The sequence below is a fragment of the Oncorhynchus mykiss genome, chromosome 21, assembly GCF_057628025.1.
Source record: "Oncorhynchus mykiss isolate SJ-2025 chromosome 21, ASM5762802v1, whole genome shotgun sequence".
Taxonomy (NCBI): Eukaryota; Metazoa; Chordata; class Actinopteri; order Salmoniformes; family Salmonidae; genus Oncorhynchus; species Oncorhynchus mykiss.
Genome location: NC_143042.1, coordinates 58,090,716 through 58,106,834, shown reverse-complemented (window position 1 = coordinate 58,106,834; position 16,119 = coordinate 58,090,716). Strand labels below are relative to the sequence as shown.

At 45.0% G+C, this 16,119-nt stretch overlaps 1 protein-coding gene across 1 annotated transcript in view; it reads left to right on the top strand.

The window, feature by feature from the left end:
• Nucleotides 1-16,119, top strand: part of ctc1 (CST telomere replication complex component 1) — a 65,455-nt gene that overhangs the window by 13,940 nt on the left and 35,396 nt on the right. Inside the window, exons 10-11 of the mRNA XM_090214957.1 lie at nucleotides 1,548-1,662; nucleotides 1,761-2,406. Coding sequence (XP_090071083.1) covers nucleotides 1,548-1,662; nucleotides 1,761-2,406 — 761 coding nt within the window. The remainder of the gene's footprint in view (nucleotides 1-1,547; nucleotides 1,663-1,760; nucleotides 2,407-16,119) is intronic.

Genomic DNA, 16,119 nt, shown 5'->3' with positions numbered 1-16,119 from the left:
GTGAAGAATCAACAACAAGTGGGACACAATCATGAAGTGGAACGACATTTATTGGATATTTCAAACTTTTTTAACAAATCAAAAACTGAAAAATTGGGCGTGCAAAATTATTGGCGTCTTGGAGCAGCCTCTGGGATAAGTTACAGTGCCCTGGGGGGTACGAACAAAGGAGCCAATTCGCCTGTTCGGGAAAGTCTTAGTCCTGGTGATTTACCGCCGCTCTGATATGCAAAAGTTATTTGCGGCTGTATGTAATAACACACACCAAAAAAATGTTTTGGGTGATAATGTAAGAAATTTAAGAAAATAGAAAATAAAGTGCAAAGTTGTTTCGGAGCTAGAATCAGAGCAGCCATGTCTGTTGGCGCCATCTTGTTCTCAGTGTGTGTGTTGATGATGTTTACAATGTGTGTTTGGTGTGTGTTAATAATGTGTGTGTAATATGTGTGTCTACAGGTTGCTTGGTGTGTGTTAACCTCTAGTGAGGTAGCTCTGATTGTTCTTCACGTTAGGCTGAGAAATCGCCTGGAAATTGCAGTCACGAAAACGGCGAAAAATATTCCAAATTAGCTCCATAATATCGACAGAAACATGGCAAACGTTGTTTATAATCAATCCTCAAGGTGTTTTTCTAATATCTATTCGATAATATATCCACCGGGACAATTGTTTTTTCAGTAGGACCGATTGGAATAATGGCTACCTCTGTATTTTACGTGAGAATCACTCTAAGAGGATCAGGTGACAACTTGCGCAATGTAGCCGCCTACGGCTATTCTTCAACAGAAATGCGTAAAACTACGTCACAATGCTGTAGACACCTTGGGGAACACGTAGAAAGCGTAAGCTTGTTGATGGTACATTCACAGCTCAATAGGGACTCATTGGAACGCAGTGCTTTCAAAACCTGGGGCACTTCCGGATTGGATTTTTCTCAGGCTTTCGCCTGCAACATCAGTTCTGTTATACTCACAGACAATATCTTTACAGTTTTGGAAACGTTAGAGTGTTTTCTATCCTAAGCTGTCAATTATATGCATATTATAGCATCTTGTCCTGACAAAATATCCTGTTTACTACGGGAATGTTTTTTTGTCGAAAAATGAAAATACTGCCCCCTAGTCACAAAAGGTTCATAATTTGTGTGTGTGTGCATTTATAATATGTGTGTGTAATGTGTGTGTCTACAGGTTGCTTGGTGTGTGTTAATAATGTGTGTGTGTAATGTGTGTGTCTACAGGTTGCTTGGTGTGTGTTAATAATGTGTGTGTGTAATGTGTGTGTCTACAGGTTGCTTGGTGTGTGTTAATAATGTGTGTGTGTAATGTGTGTGTCTACAGGTTGCTTAGTGTGTGTTAATAATGTGTGTGTGTAATGTGTGTGTCTACAGGTTGCTTGGTGTGTGTGTTAATAATGTGTGTGTCTACAGGTTGCTTGGTGTGTGTTAATAATGTGTGTGTGTGTAATGTGTGTGTGTGTGTAATGTGTGTGTGTAATGTGTGTGTGTGTAATGTGTGTGTGTGTGTGTGTAATGTGTGTGTCTACAGGTTGCTTGGTGTGTGTGCAGAGGTTCACCATGGTGATGGAGAGATTCCTCCAATCAGAGTTCCCTTCATACAGACACCTGGACCAGGACAGTTACATCACACACAGACACTGCAGGTACACACACACACACAGAGACACACACACACACACACACACACACGTAATAAGTAATGTATGTGTCTTTGTTATAATAGCGTGTGTGTGTGTTCCAGGGTGTACATCCAGCTGTGTCTGAACGACCTCCAGATTCTCAGCCCCTCTGCTGCCATGGCATCACTCCTCAACAGAACGACACAGGGAGGAGAGAGGGTGGAGAGGAGAGAGGGAGAGGGGGGAGAGAGGGAGGAGATGAGTGAGACAGAGAGAGAGAGGAGAGAGAAAGGGGGAGAAGAGAGGGAGGAGAGGAGTGAGACAGAGAGGGAGGAGATGAGTGAGACAGAGAGAGAGAGGGAGGAGAGGAGAGAGAAAGGGGGAGAAGAGAGGGAGGAGAGGAGAGATGACGTTTCTGAGAGGAAGAAGAGGAGCAGAGAAGAAGAGAGGATAGAGGAAAAGAAAGAGGAGAGAGAGGGAGGGGCCAAGAGAGCACGAAAAAACCACACAGAGAACGAGACCTGCTCCCAACCAGGAGGAGGAGCCTCATTGCCAGGCGACCGGCCCTGTATCTCCGTGGTGATGTGTGTGGAAGGAAAGGAGGGCATGGCCTGGCGGAACCAGGGGATTGCCTGTGAGGGAGAAGAGGCTGGGTTATCTCTGTGTTTCTCTGTGAGGGCTGATCTCATTGGTCAAATTCAGCGGTGGGGGCGGGACCCCAGGAACTGTCCATTACAGGAGAGAGAGACAGACGGACAGACCAGAACGGTGAGAGTATCCCCTCTCTTTCTCTCTCCTTTCACTCTCTCTGTCTGTCTGTCTGTCTGTCTGTCTGTCTGTCTGTCTGTCTGTCTGTCTCTCATTTCAATTCAAGGGTTTTTATTGGCATGGGAAACATTGGCAAAGCAAGTCAAATAGATAATAAACAAAGTGAAATATACAATAAAAAGGAACAGTAAACATTACACTCACAAAAGTTACAAAAGAATAAAGACATTTCAAATGTCATATTATGTCTATATACAGTGTTGTAATGATGTACAAAGGGTTAAAGTACAAAAGGGAAAATAAATAAACATAAATATGGGTTGTATTTACAATGGTGTTTGTTCTTCACTTTTCTCGTGGCAACAGGTCACAAATCTTACTGCTGTGATGACACACTGGTATTTCACCCAGTAGATATGGGAGTTTATAAAAATTGGGTTTGTTTTCTAATTCTTTGTGGATCTGTGTAATCTGAGGGGAAATATGTGTCTCTAATATGGTCATACATTGGGCAGGAGGTTAGGAAGTGCAGCTCAGTTTCCACCTCATTTTGTGGGCAGTGAGCACATAGCCTGTCTTCTCTTGAGAGCCATGTCTGCCTACGGCGGCCTTTCTCAATGGCAAGGCTATGTTCACTGAGTCTGTACATAGTCAAAGCTTTCCTTATGTTTGGGTCAGTCACTGTGGTCAGGTATTCTGCCACTGTGTACTCTCTGTTTAGGGACAAATAGCATTCTAGTTTGCTCTGTTTTTTTGTTAATTCTTTCCAATGTGTCAAGTAATTATCTTTTTGTTTTCTCATGATTTGGTTGGGTCTAATTGTGCTACTGTCCTGGTGCTCTGTGGGGTGTGTTTGTGTTTGTGAACAGAGCCCCAGGACCAGTTTGCTTAGGGGACTCTTCTCCAGGTTCTTCTCTCTGTAGGTGATGGCTTTGTTATGGAAGGTTTGGGAATCACTTCCTTTTAGGTGGTTGTAGAATTTAACGTCTCTTTTTTTGTCAGGGGATGGTCTGGTTAATATAGCACTGTACCAGGGGATGGTCTGGTTAATATAGCACTGTGCCAGGGGATGGTCTGGTTAATATAGCACTGTGCCAGGGGATGGTCTGGTTAATATAGCACTGTGCCAGGGGATGGTCTGGTTAATATAGCACTGTGCCAGGGGATGGTCTGGTTAATATAGCACTGTGTCAGGGGATGGTCTGGTTAATATAGCACTGTACCAGGGGATGGTCTGGTTAATATAGCACTGTACCAGGGGATGGTCTGGTTAATATAGCACTGTGTCAGGGGATGGTCTGGTTAATATAGCACTGTACCAGGGGATGGTCTGTGTTAATATAGCACTGTACCAGGGGATGGTCTGGTTAATATAGCACTGTACCAGGGGATGGTCTGGTTAATATAGCACTGTACCAGGGGATGGTCTGGTTAATATAGCACTGTACCAGGGGATGGTCTGGTTAATATAGCACTGTACCAGGGGTCTGGTTAATATAGCACTGTACCAGGGGATGGTCTGGTTAATATAACACTGTACCAGGGGATGGTCTGGTTAATATAGCACTGTACCAGGGGATGGTCTGGTTAATATAGCACTGTACCAGGGGATGGTCTGGTTAATATAGCACTGTACCAGGGGATGGTCTGGTTAATATAGCACTGTGCCATGGGATGGTCTGGTTAATATAGCACTGTACCAGGGGATGGTCTGGTTAATATAGCACTGTACCAGGGGATGGTCTGTGTTAATATAGCACTGTACCAGGGGATGGTCTGGTTAATATAGCACTGTACCAGGGGATGGTCTGGTTAATATAGCACTGTACCAGGGGATGGTCTGGTTAATATAACACTGTACCAGGGGATGGTCTGGTTAATATAGCACTGTACCAGGGGATGGTCTGGTTAATATAGCACTGTACCAGGGGATGGTCTGGTTAATATAGCACTGTACCAGGGGATGGTCTGGTTAATATAGCACTGTACCAGGGGATGGTCTGTGTTAATATAGCACTGTACCAGGGGATGGTCTGGTTAATATAGCACTGTACCAGGGGATGGTCTGGTTAATATAGCACTGTGCCAGGGGATGGTCTGGTTAATATAGCACTGTACCAGGGGATGGTCTGGTTAATATAGCACTGTACCAGGGGATGGTCTGGTTAATATAGTACTGTACCAGGGGATGGTCTGGTTAATATAACACTGTACCAGGGGATGGTCTGGTTAATATAGCACTGTACCAGGGGTCTGGTTAATATAGCACTGTGCCAGGGGATGGTCTGGTTAATATAGCACTGTACCAGGGGATGGTCTGGTTAATATAGCACTGTACCAGGGGATGGTCTGGTTAATATAGCACTGTACCAGGGGATGGTCTGGTTAATATAGCACTGTACCAGGGGATGGTCTGGTTAATATAGCACTGTACCAGGGGATGGTCTGGTTAATATAGCACTGTACCAGGGGTCTGGTTAATATAGCACTGTGCCAGGGGATGGTCTGGTTAATATAGCACTGTACCAGGGGATGGTCTGGTTAATATAGCACTGTACCAGGGGATGGTCTGGTTAATATAGCACTGTACCAGGGGATGGTCTGGTTAATATAACACTGTACCAGGGGATGGTCTGGTTAATATAACACTGTACCAGGGGTCTGGTTAATATAGCACTGTGCCAGGGGATGGTCTGGTTAATATAGCACTGTACCAGGGGATGGTCTGGTTAATATAGCACTGTACCAGGGGATGGTCTGGTTAATATAGCACTGTACCAGGGGATGGTCTGGTTAATATTGCACTGTACCAGGGGATGGTCTGGTTAATATAGCACTGTACCAGGGGATGGTCTGGTTAATATAACACTGTACCAGGGGATGGTCTGGTTAATATAGCACTGTGCCAGGGGATGGTCTGGTTAATATAGCACTGTACCAGGGGATGGTCTGGTTAATATAGCACTGTACCAGGGGATGGTCTGGTTAATATAGCACTGTACCAGGGGATGGTCTGGTTAATATAACACTGTACCAGGGGATGGTCTGGTTAATATAACACTGTACCAGGGGATGGTCTGGTTAATATAGCACTGTACCAGGGGATGGTCTGGTTAATATAGCACTGTACCAGGGGATGGTCTGGTTAATATAGCACTGTACCAGGGGATGGTCTGGTTAATATAGCACTGTACCAGGGGATGGTCTGGTTAATATAGCACTGTACCAGGGGATGGTCTGGTTAATATAGCACTGTACCAGGGGTCTGGTTAATATAGCACTGTACCAGGGGATGGTCTGGTTAATATAGCACTGTACCAGGGGATGGTCTGGTTAATATAACACTGTGCCAGGGGATGGTCTGGTTAATATAACACTGTACCAGGGGATGGTCTGGTTAATATAGCACTATGCCAGGTGATGGTCTGGTTAATATAGCACTGTGCCAGGGGATGGTCTGGTTAATATAGCACTGTGCCAGGGGATGGTCTGGTTAATATAGCACTGTACCAGGGGATGGTCTGGTTAATATAGCACTGTACCAGGGGATGGTCTGGTTAATATAGCACTGTACCAGGGGATGGTCTGGTTAATATAGCACTGTGCCAGGGGATGGTCTGGTTAATATAGCACTGTACCAGGGGATGGTCTGGTTAATATAACACTATGCCAGGTGATGGTCTGGTTAATATAGCACTGTGCCAGGGGATGGTCTGGTTAATATAGCACTGTGCCAGGGGATGGTCTGGTTAATATAGCACTGTACCAGGGGATGGTCTGGTTAATATAGCACTGTGCCAGGGGATGGTCTGGTTAATATAGCACTGTGCCAGGGGATGGTCTGGTTAATATAACACTGTACCAGGGGATGGTCTGGTTAATATAGCACTGTGCCAGGGGATGGTCTGGTTAATATAGCACTGTGCCAGGGGATGGTCTGGTTAATATAGCACTGTACCAGGGGATGGTCTGGTTAATATAGCACTGTGCCATGCCAGGGGATGGTCTGGTTAATATAGCACTGTACCAGGGGATGGTCTGGTTAATATATCACTGTGCCATGCCAGGGGATGGTCTGGTTAATATAGCACTGTGCCAGGGGATGGTCTGGTTAATATAACACTGTACCAGGGGATGGTCTGGTTAATATAGCACTGTACCAGGGGATGGTCTGGTTAATATAGCACTGTACCAGGGGATGGTCTGGTTAATATAGCACTGTACCAGGGGATGGTCTGGTTAATATAGCACTGTGCCAGGGGATGGTCTGGTTAATATAGCACTGTACCAGGGGATGGTCTGGTTAATATAGCACTGTACCAGGGGATGGTCTGGTTAATATAGCACTGTGCCAGGGGATGGTCTGGTTAATATAGCACTGTACCAGGGGATGGTCTGGTTAATATAGCACTGTACCAGGGGATGGTCTGGTTAATATAACACTGTACCAGGGGATGGTCTGTGTTAATATAGCACTGTACCAGGGGATGGTCTGGTTAATATAGCACTGTGCCAGGGGTCTGGTTAATATAGCACTGTACCAGGGGATGGTCTGGTTAATATAACACTGTGCCAGGGGATGGTCTGGTTAATATAGCACTGTACCAGGGGATGGTCTGGTTAATATAGCACTGTACCAGGGGATGGTCTGGTTAATATAGCACTGTGCCAGGGGATGGTCTGGTTAATATAGCACTGTACCAGGGGATGGTCTGGTTAATATAGCACTGTACCAGGGGATGGTCTGGTTAATATAACACTGTACCAGGGGATGGTCTGTGTTAATATAGCACTGTACCAGGGGATGGTCTGGTTAATATAGCACTGTGCCAGGGGATGGTCTGGTTAATATAACACTGTACCAGGGGATGGTCTGGTTAATATAGCACTGTACCAGGGGATGGTCTGGTTAATATAGCACTGTGTCATGCCAGGGGATGGCCTGGTTAATATAGCACTGTGCCATGCCAGGGGATGGCCTGGTTAATATAGCACTGTGCCAGGGGATGGTCTGGTTAATATAACACTGTACCAGGGGATGGTCTGGTTAATATAGCACTGTACCAGGGGATGGTCTGGTTAATATAGCACTGTGCCAGGGGATGGTCTGGTTAATATAGCACTGTACCAGGGGATGGTCTGGTTAATATAGCACTGTGCCAGGGGATGGTTTGTGTGGAAGAGGAGGTTGCATTTTTATAATAGTCAGCTAAAAGTGTCTCTTGATTTTCCATATGGAGCTTCATTTTGTAATCTTTTCTTGCCTTATCATTCTTTACATACACAGGGTACTGTATTTTAATTACCTCTGAACAGCGGGAGGCAGCTTCTAAGGCCTCTCCATTTGGGTGGGGTAGACTGTTCAACTCTCCTGCCATTGGTGCTAAAGGGCACCTCTCCATTTGGGTGGGGTAGACTGTTTGACTCTCCTGCCATTGTTGGGCTAAAGGGCACCTCTCCATTTGGGTGGAGTAGACTGTTCAACTCTCCTGCCATTGGTGCTAAAGGGCACCTCTCCATTTGGGTGGGGTAGACTGTTTGACTCTCCTGCCATTGTTGGGCTAAAGGGCACCTCTCCATTTGGGTGGGGTAGACTGTTTGACTCTCCTGCTATTGTTGGGCTAAAGGGCACCTCCATTTGGGTGGGGTAGACTGTTCGACTCTCCTGCAATTGTTGGGCTAAAGGGCACCTCTCCATTTGGGTGGGGTAGACTGTTTGACTCTCCTGCCATTGGTGCTAAAGGGCACATCTCAATTTGGGTGGGGTAGACTGTTCGACTCTCCTGCCATTGTCAGGTTCCAGGTTGGATGGTGTTTTCAGTTCCAGGTTTGATGGTGTTTTCAGGTTCCAGGTTGGAGGGTGTTTTCAGGTTCCAGGTTAGATGGTGTTTTCAGGTTCCAGGTTGGATGGTGTTTTCAGGTTCCAGGTTGGATGGTGTTTTCGGGTTCCAGGTTGGATGGTGTTTTCAGTTCCAGGTTGTATGGTGTTTTCAGGATCCAGGTTGGATGGTGTTTTCAGTTCCAGGTTGGATGGTGTTTTCAGTTCCAGGTTGGATGGTGTTTTCAGGTTCCAGGTTGGATGGTGTTTTCGGGTTCCAGGTTGGATGGTGTTTTCAGTTCCAGGTTGGATGGTGTCTTCAGGTTCCAGGTTGGATGGTGTTTTCAGTTCCAGGTTGGATGGTGTTTTCAGTTCCAGGTTGGATGGTGTCTTCAGGTTCCAGGTTGGATGGTGATTTCAGTTCCAGGTTGGATGGTGTTTTCAGGTTTCAGGTTGGATGGTGATTTCAGTTCCAGGTTGGATGGTGTTTTCAGTTCCAGGTTGGATGGTGATTTCAGTTCCAGGTTGGATGGTGTTTTCAGGTTTCTGTTTTCCAGAGCATTTGCTGTATATGTTTAGAATAATAATATTTGGTTGTTTTAAGCCTCTTGTCTTAACCCTAATCACCCTTCCAGGTGATTCCATCCAAAATCAGGTTTTGAGTTTTGATTTGGAGTGAAGATTATGTTGTAGAGGGTAGTATCCTGTATATGTCCTGGTGACATAGTGTTGTAGAGGGTAGTATCCTGTATATGTCCTGGTGACATAGTGTTGTAGAGGGTAGTATCCTGTATATGACCTGGTGACATAGTGTTGTGGAGGGTAGTATCCTGTATATGTCCTGGTGACATAGTGTTGTAGAGGGTAGTATCCTGTATATGTCCTGGTGACATAGTGTTGTGGAGGGTAGTATCCTGTATATGTCCTGGTGACGTAGTGTTGTAGAGGGTAGTATCCTGTCTATGTCCTGGTGACGTAGTGTTGTAGAGGGTAGTATCCTGTCTATGTCCTGGTGACATAGTGTTGTGGAGGGTAGTATCCTGTATATGTCCTGGTGACATAGTGTTGTGGAGGGTAGAATCCTGTCTATGTCCTGGTGACGTAGTGTTGTAGAGGGTAGTATCCTGTCTATGTCCTGGTGACATAGTGTTGTGGAGGGTAGTATCCTGTATATGTCCTGGTGACATAGTGTTGTAGAGGGTAGTATCCTGTATATGACCTGGTGACATAGTGAAGGTTATGTTTTAGAGGGTAGTATCCTGTATATGACCTGGTGACATAGTGTTGTAGAGGGTAGAATCCTGTATATGACCTGGTGACATAGTGTTGTAGAGGGTAGTATCCTGTATATGACCTGGTGACATAGTGAAGGTTGTGTTGTAGAGGGTAGTATCCTGTATATGACCTGGTGACATAGTGTTGTAGAGGGTAGTATCCTGTATATGACCTGGTGACATAGTGTTGTAGAGGGTAGTATCCTGTCTATGTCCTGGTGACGTAGTGTTGTAGAGGGTAGTATCCTGTCTATGTCCTGGTGACGTAGTGTTGTAGAGGGTAGTATCCTGTCTATGTCCTGGTGACATAGTGTTGTAGAGGGTAGTATCCTGTCTATGTCCTGGTGACGTAGTGTTGTAGAGGGTAGTATCCTGTCTATGTCCTGGTGACATAGTGTTGTGGAGGGTAGTATCCTGTATATGTCCTGGTGACATAGTGCTGTAGAGGGTAGTGTCCTGTATATGTCCTGGTGACATAGTGTTGTGGAGGGTAGTATCCTGTATATGTCCTGGTGACATAGTGTTGTAGAGGGTAGTATCCTGTATATGTCCTGGTGACATAGTGTTGTAGAGGGTAGTATCCTGTATATGTCCTGGTGACATAGTGTTGTAGAGGGTAGTATCCTGTATATGTCCTGGTGACATAGTGTTGTGGAGGGTAGTATCCTGTATATGTCCTGGTGACATAGTGTTGTAGAGGGTAGTATCCTGTATATGTCCTGGTGACATAGTGTTGTAGAGGGTAGTAACCTGTATATGTCCTGGTAACATAGTGTTGTGGAGGGTAGTATCCTGTATATGTCCTGGTGACATAGTGTTGTAGAGGGTAGTATCCTGTATATGTCCTGGTAACATAGTGTTGTGGAGGGTAGTATCCTGTATATGTCCTGGTGACATGGTGAAGGTTATGTTGTAGAGGGTAGCATCCTGTATATGTCCTGGTGACATAGTGTAGTGGAGGGTAGTATCCTGTATATGTCCTGGTGACATAGTGTTGTAGAGGGTAGTATCCTGTACATGTCCTGGTGACATAGTGTAGTGGAGAGTAGTATCCTGTATATGTCCTGGTGACATAGTGTTGTAGAGGGTAGTATCCTGTATATGTCCTGGTGACATAGTGTAGTGGAGGTTAGTATCCTGTATGTGTCCTGATGACATAGTGAAGGTTATGTTGTGGAGGGTAGCATCCTGTATATGTCCTGGTGACATAGTGTTGTGGAGGGTAGCATCCTGTATATGTCCTGGTGACATAGTGTAGTGGAGGGTAGTATCCTGTATATGTCCTGATGACATAGTGAAGGTTATGTTGTGGAGGGTAGCATCCTGTATATGTCCTGGTGACATAGTGAAGGTTATGTTGTAGAGGGTAGCATCCTGTATATGTCCTGGTGACATAGTGAAGGTTATGTTGTGGAGGGTAGCATCCTGTATATGTCCTGTTGACATAGTGTTGTGGAGGGTAGTATCCTGTATATGTCCTGGTGACATAGTGCTGTAGAGGGTAGCATCCTGTATATGTCCTGGGGACATAGTGTTGTAGAGGGTAGTATCCTGTATATGTCCTGGTGACATAGTGTTGTAGAGGGTAGTATCCTGTATATGTCCTGGTGACATAGTGTAGTGGAGGGTAGTATCCTGTATATGTCCTGGTGACATAGTGTAGTGGAGGGTAGTATCCTGTATGTGTCCTGATGACATAGTGAAGGTTATGTTGTGGAGGGTAGCATCCTGTATATGTCCTGGTGACATAGTGTTGTGGAGGGTAGCATCCTGTATATGTCCTGGTGACATAGTGTAGTGGAGGGTAGTATCCTGTATGTGTCCTGATGACATAGTGAAGGTTATGTTGTGGAGGGTAGCATCCTGTATATGTCCTGGTGACATAGTGTTGTGGAGGGTAGCATCCTGTATATGTCCTGGTGACATAGTGTTGTGGAGGGTAGCATCCTGTATATGTCCTGGTGACATAGTGTAGTGGAGGGTAGTATCCTGTATATGTCCTGATGACATAGTGAAGGTTATGTTGTGGAGTGTAGCATCCTGTATATGTCCTGGTGACATAGTGAAGGTTATGTTGTAGAGGGTAGCATCCTGTATATGTCCTGGTGACATAGTGAAGGTTATGTTGTGGAGGGTAGCATCCTGTATATGCCCTGGTGACATAGTGAAGGTTATGTTGTAGAGGGTAGTATCCTGTATATGTCCTGGTGACATAGTGTTGTAGAGGGTAGCATCCTGTATATGTCCTGGTGACATAGTGTTGTGGAGGGTAGTATCCTGTATATGTCCTGGTGACATAGTGCTGTAGAGGGTAGCATCCTGTATATGTCCTGGGGACATAGTGTTGTAGAGGGTAGTATCCTGTATATGTCCTGGTGACATAGTGTTGTAGAGGGTAGTATCCTGTATATGTCCTGGTGACATAGTGTTGTAGAGGGTATCCTGTATTTGTCCTGGTGACATAGTGTTGTAGAGGGTAGTATCCTGTATATGTCCTGGTGACATAGTGAAGGTTGTGTTGTGGAGGGTAGTATCCTGTATATGTCCTGGTGACATAGTGTTGTAGAGGGTATCCTGTATTTGTCCTGGTGACATAGTGTTGTAGAGGGTAGTATCCTGTATATGTCCTGGTGACATAGTGTTGTAGAGGGTATCCTGTATTTGTCCTGGTGACATAGTGTTGTAGAGGGTAGCATCCTGTATATGTCCTGGTGACATAGTGTTGTGGAGGGTAGTATCCTGTATATGTCCTGGTGACATAGTGTTGTAGAGGGTAGTATCCTGTATATGTCCTGGTGACATAGTGCTGTAGAGGGTAGTATCCTGTATATGTCCTGGTGACATAGTGTTGTAGAGGGTAGTATCCTGTATATGTCCTGGTGACATAGTGAAGGTTGTGTTGTGGAGGGTAGTATCCTGTATATGTCCTGGTGACATAGTGCTGTAGAGGGTAGTATCCTGTATATGTCCTGGTGACATAGTGTTGTAGAGGGTAGTATCCTGTATATGTCCTGGTGACATAGTGAAGGTTGTGTTGTAGAGGGTAGTATCCTGTATATGTCCTGGTGACATAGTGCTGTAGAGGGTAGTATCCTGTATATGTCCTGGTGACATAGTGTTGTGGAGGGTAGTATCCTGTATATGTCCTGGTGACATAGTGTTGTAGAGGGTAGTATCCTTTATATGTCCTGGTGACATAGTGTAGTATAGAGTAGTATCCTGTATATGTCCTGGTGACATAGTGAAGGTTGTGTTGTAGAGGGTAGTATCCTGTATATGTCCTGGTGACATAATGTTGTAGAGGGTAGTATCCTGTATATGTCCTGGTGACATAGTGTTGTAGAGGGTAGTATCCTGTATATGACCTGGTGACATAGTGAAGGTTGTGTTGTGTAGGGTAGTATCCTGTATATGTCCTGGTGACATAGTGTTGTGGAGGGTAGTATCCTGTATATGTCCTGGTGACATAGTGAAGGTTGTGTTGTGGAGGGTAGTATCCTGTATATGTCCTGGTGACATAGTGTTGTAGAGGGTAGTATCCTGTCTATGTCCTGGTGACGTAGTGTTGTAGAGGGTAGTATCCTGTCTATGTCCTGGTGACATAGTGTTGTGGAGGGTAGTATCCTGTATATGTCCTGGTGACATAGTGCTGTAGAGGGTAGTGTCCTGTATATGTCCTGGTGACATAGTGTTGTGGAGGGTAGTATCCTGTATATGTCCTGGTGACATAGTGTTGTAGAGGGTAGTATCCTGTATATGTCCTGGTGACATAGTGTTGTAGAGGGTAGTATCCTGTATATGTCCTGGTGACATAGTGTTGTAGAGGGTAGTATCCTGTATATGTCCTGGTGACATAGTGTTGTGGAGGGTAGTATCCTGTATATGTCCTGGTGACATAGTGTTGTAGAGGGTAGTATCCTGTATATGTCCTGGTGACATAGTGTTGTAGAGGGTAGTAACCTGTATATGTCCTGGTAACATAGTGTTGTGGAGGGTAGTATCCTGTATATGTCCTGGTGACATAGTGTTGTAGAGGGTAGTATCCTGTATATGTCCTGGTAACATAGTGTTGTGGAGGGTAGTATCCTGTATATGTCCTGGTGACATGGTGAAGGTTATGTTGTAGAGGGTAGCATCCTGTATATGTCCTGGTGACATAGTGTAGTGGAGGGTAGTATCCTGTATATGTCCTGGTGACATAGTGTTGTAGAGGGTAGTATCCTGTACATGTCCTGGTGACATAGTGTAGTGGAGAGTAGTATCCTGTATATGTCCTGGTGACATAGTGTTGTAGAGGGTAGTATCCTGTATATGTCCTGGTGACATAGTGTAGTGGAGGTTAGTATCCTGTATGTGTCCTGATGACATAGTGAAGGTTATGTTGTGGAGGGTAGCATCCTGTATATGTCCTGGTGACATAGTGTTGTGGAGGGTAGCATCCTGTATATGTCCTGGTGACATAGTGTAGTGGAGGGTAGTATCCTGTATATGTCCTGATGACATAGTGAAGGTTATGTTGTGGAGGGTAGCATCCTGTATATGTCCTGGTGACATAGTGAAGGTTATGTTGTAGAGGGTAGCATCCTGTATATGTCCTGGTGACATAGTGAAGGTTATGTTGTGGAGGGTAGCATCCTGTATATGTCCTGTTGACATAGTGTTGTGGAGGGTAGTATCCTGTATATGTCCTGGTGACATAGTGCTGTAGAGGGTAGCATCCTGTATATGTCCTGGGGACATAGTGTTGTAGAGGGTAGTATCCTGTATATGTCCTGGTGACATAGTGTTGTAGAGGGTAGTATCCTGTATATGTCCTGGTGACATAGTGTAGTGGAGGGTAGTATCCTGTATATGTCCTGGTGACATAGTGTAGTGGAGGGTAGTATCCTGTATGTGTCCTGATGACATAGTGAAGGTTATGTTGTGGAGGGTAGCATCCTGTATATGTCCTGGTGACATAGTGTTGTGGAGGGTAGCATCCTGTATATGTCCTGGTGACATAGTGTAGTGGAGGGTAGTATCCTGTATGTGTCCTGATGACATAGTGAAGGTTATGTTGTGGAGGGTAGCATCCTGTATATGTCCTGGTGACATAGTGTTGTGGAGGGTAGCATCCTGTATATGTCCTGGTGACATAGTGTTGTGGAGGGTAGCATCCTGTATATGTCCTGGTGACATAGTGTAGTGGAGGGTAGTATCCTGTATATGTCCTGATGACATAGTGAAGGTTATGTTGTGGAGTGTAGCATCCTGTATATGTCCTGGTGACATAGTGAAGGTTATGTTGTAGAGGGTAGCATCCTGTATATGTCCTGGTGACATAGTGAAGGTTATGTTGTGGAGGGTAGCATCCTGTATATGCCCTGGTGACATAGTGAAGGTTATGTTGTAGAGGGTAGTATCCTGTATATGTCCTGGTGACATAGTGTTGTAGAGGGTAGCATCCTGTATATGTCCTGGTGACATAGTGTTGTGGAGGGTAGTATCCTGTATATGTCCTGGTGACATAGTGCTGTAGAGGGTAGCATCCTGTATATGTCCTGGGGACATAGTGTTGTAGAGGGTAGTATCCTGTATATGTCCTGGTGACATAGTGTTGTAGAGGGTAGTATCCTGTATATGTCCTGGTGACATAGTGTTGTAGAGGGTATCCTGTATTTGTCCTGGTGACATAGTGTTGTAGAGGGTAGTATCCTGTATATGTCCTGGTGACATAGTGAAGGTTGTGTTGTGGAGGGTAGTATCCTGTATATGTCCTGGTGACATAGTGTTGTAGAGGGTATCCTGTATTTGTCCTGGTGACATAGTGTTGTAGAGGGTAGTATCCTGTATATGTCCTGGTGACATAGTGTTGTAGAGGGTATCCTGTATTTGTCCTGGTGACATAGTGTTGTAGAGGGTAGCATCCTGTATATGTCCTGGTGACATAGTGTTGTGGAGGGTAGTATCCTGTATATGTCCTGGTGACATAGTGTTGTAGAGGGTAGTATCCTGTATATGTCCTGGTGACATAGTGCTGTAGAGGGTAGTATCCTGTATATGTCCTGGTGACATAGTGTTGTAGAGGGTAGTATCCTGTATATGTCCTGGTGACATAGTGAAGGTTGTGTTGTGGAGGGTAGTATCCTGTATATGTCCTGGTGACATAGTGCTGTAGAGGGTAGTATCCTGTATATGTCCTGGTGACATAGTGTTGTAGAGGGTAGTATCCTGTATATGTCCTGGTGACATAGTGAAGGTTGTGTTGTAGAGGGTAGTATCCTGTATATGTCCTGGTGACATAGTGCTGTAGAGGGTAGTATCCTGTATATGTCCTGGTGACATAGTGTTGTGGAGGGTAGTATCCTGTATATGTCCTGGTGACATAGTGTTGTAGAGGGTAGTATCCTTTATATGTCCTGGTGACATAGTGTAGTATAGAGTAGTATCCTGTATATGTCCTGGTGACATAGTGAAGGTTGTGTTGTAGAGGGTAGTATCCTGTATATGTCCTGGTGACATAGTGTTGTAGAGGGTAGTATCCTGTATATGTCCTGGTGACATAGTGTTGTAGAGGGTAGTATCCTGTATATGACCTGGTGACATAGTGAAGGTTGTGTTGTGTAGGGTAGTATCCTGTAT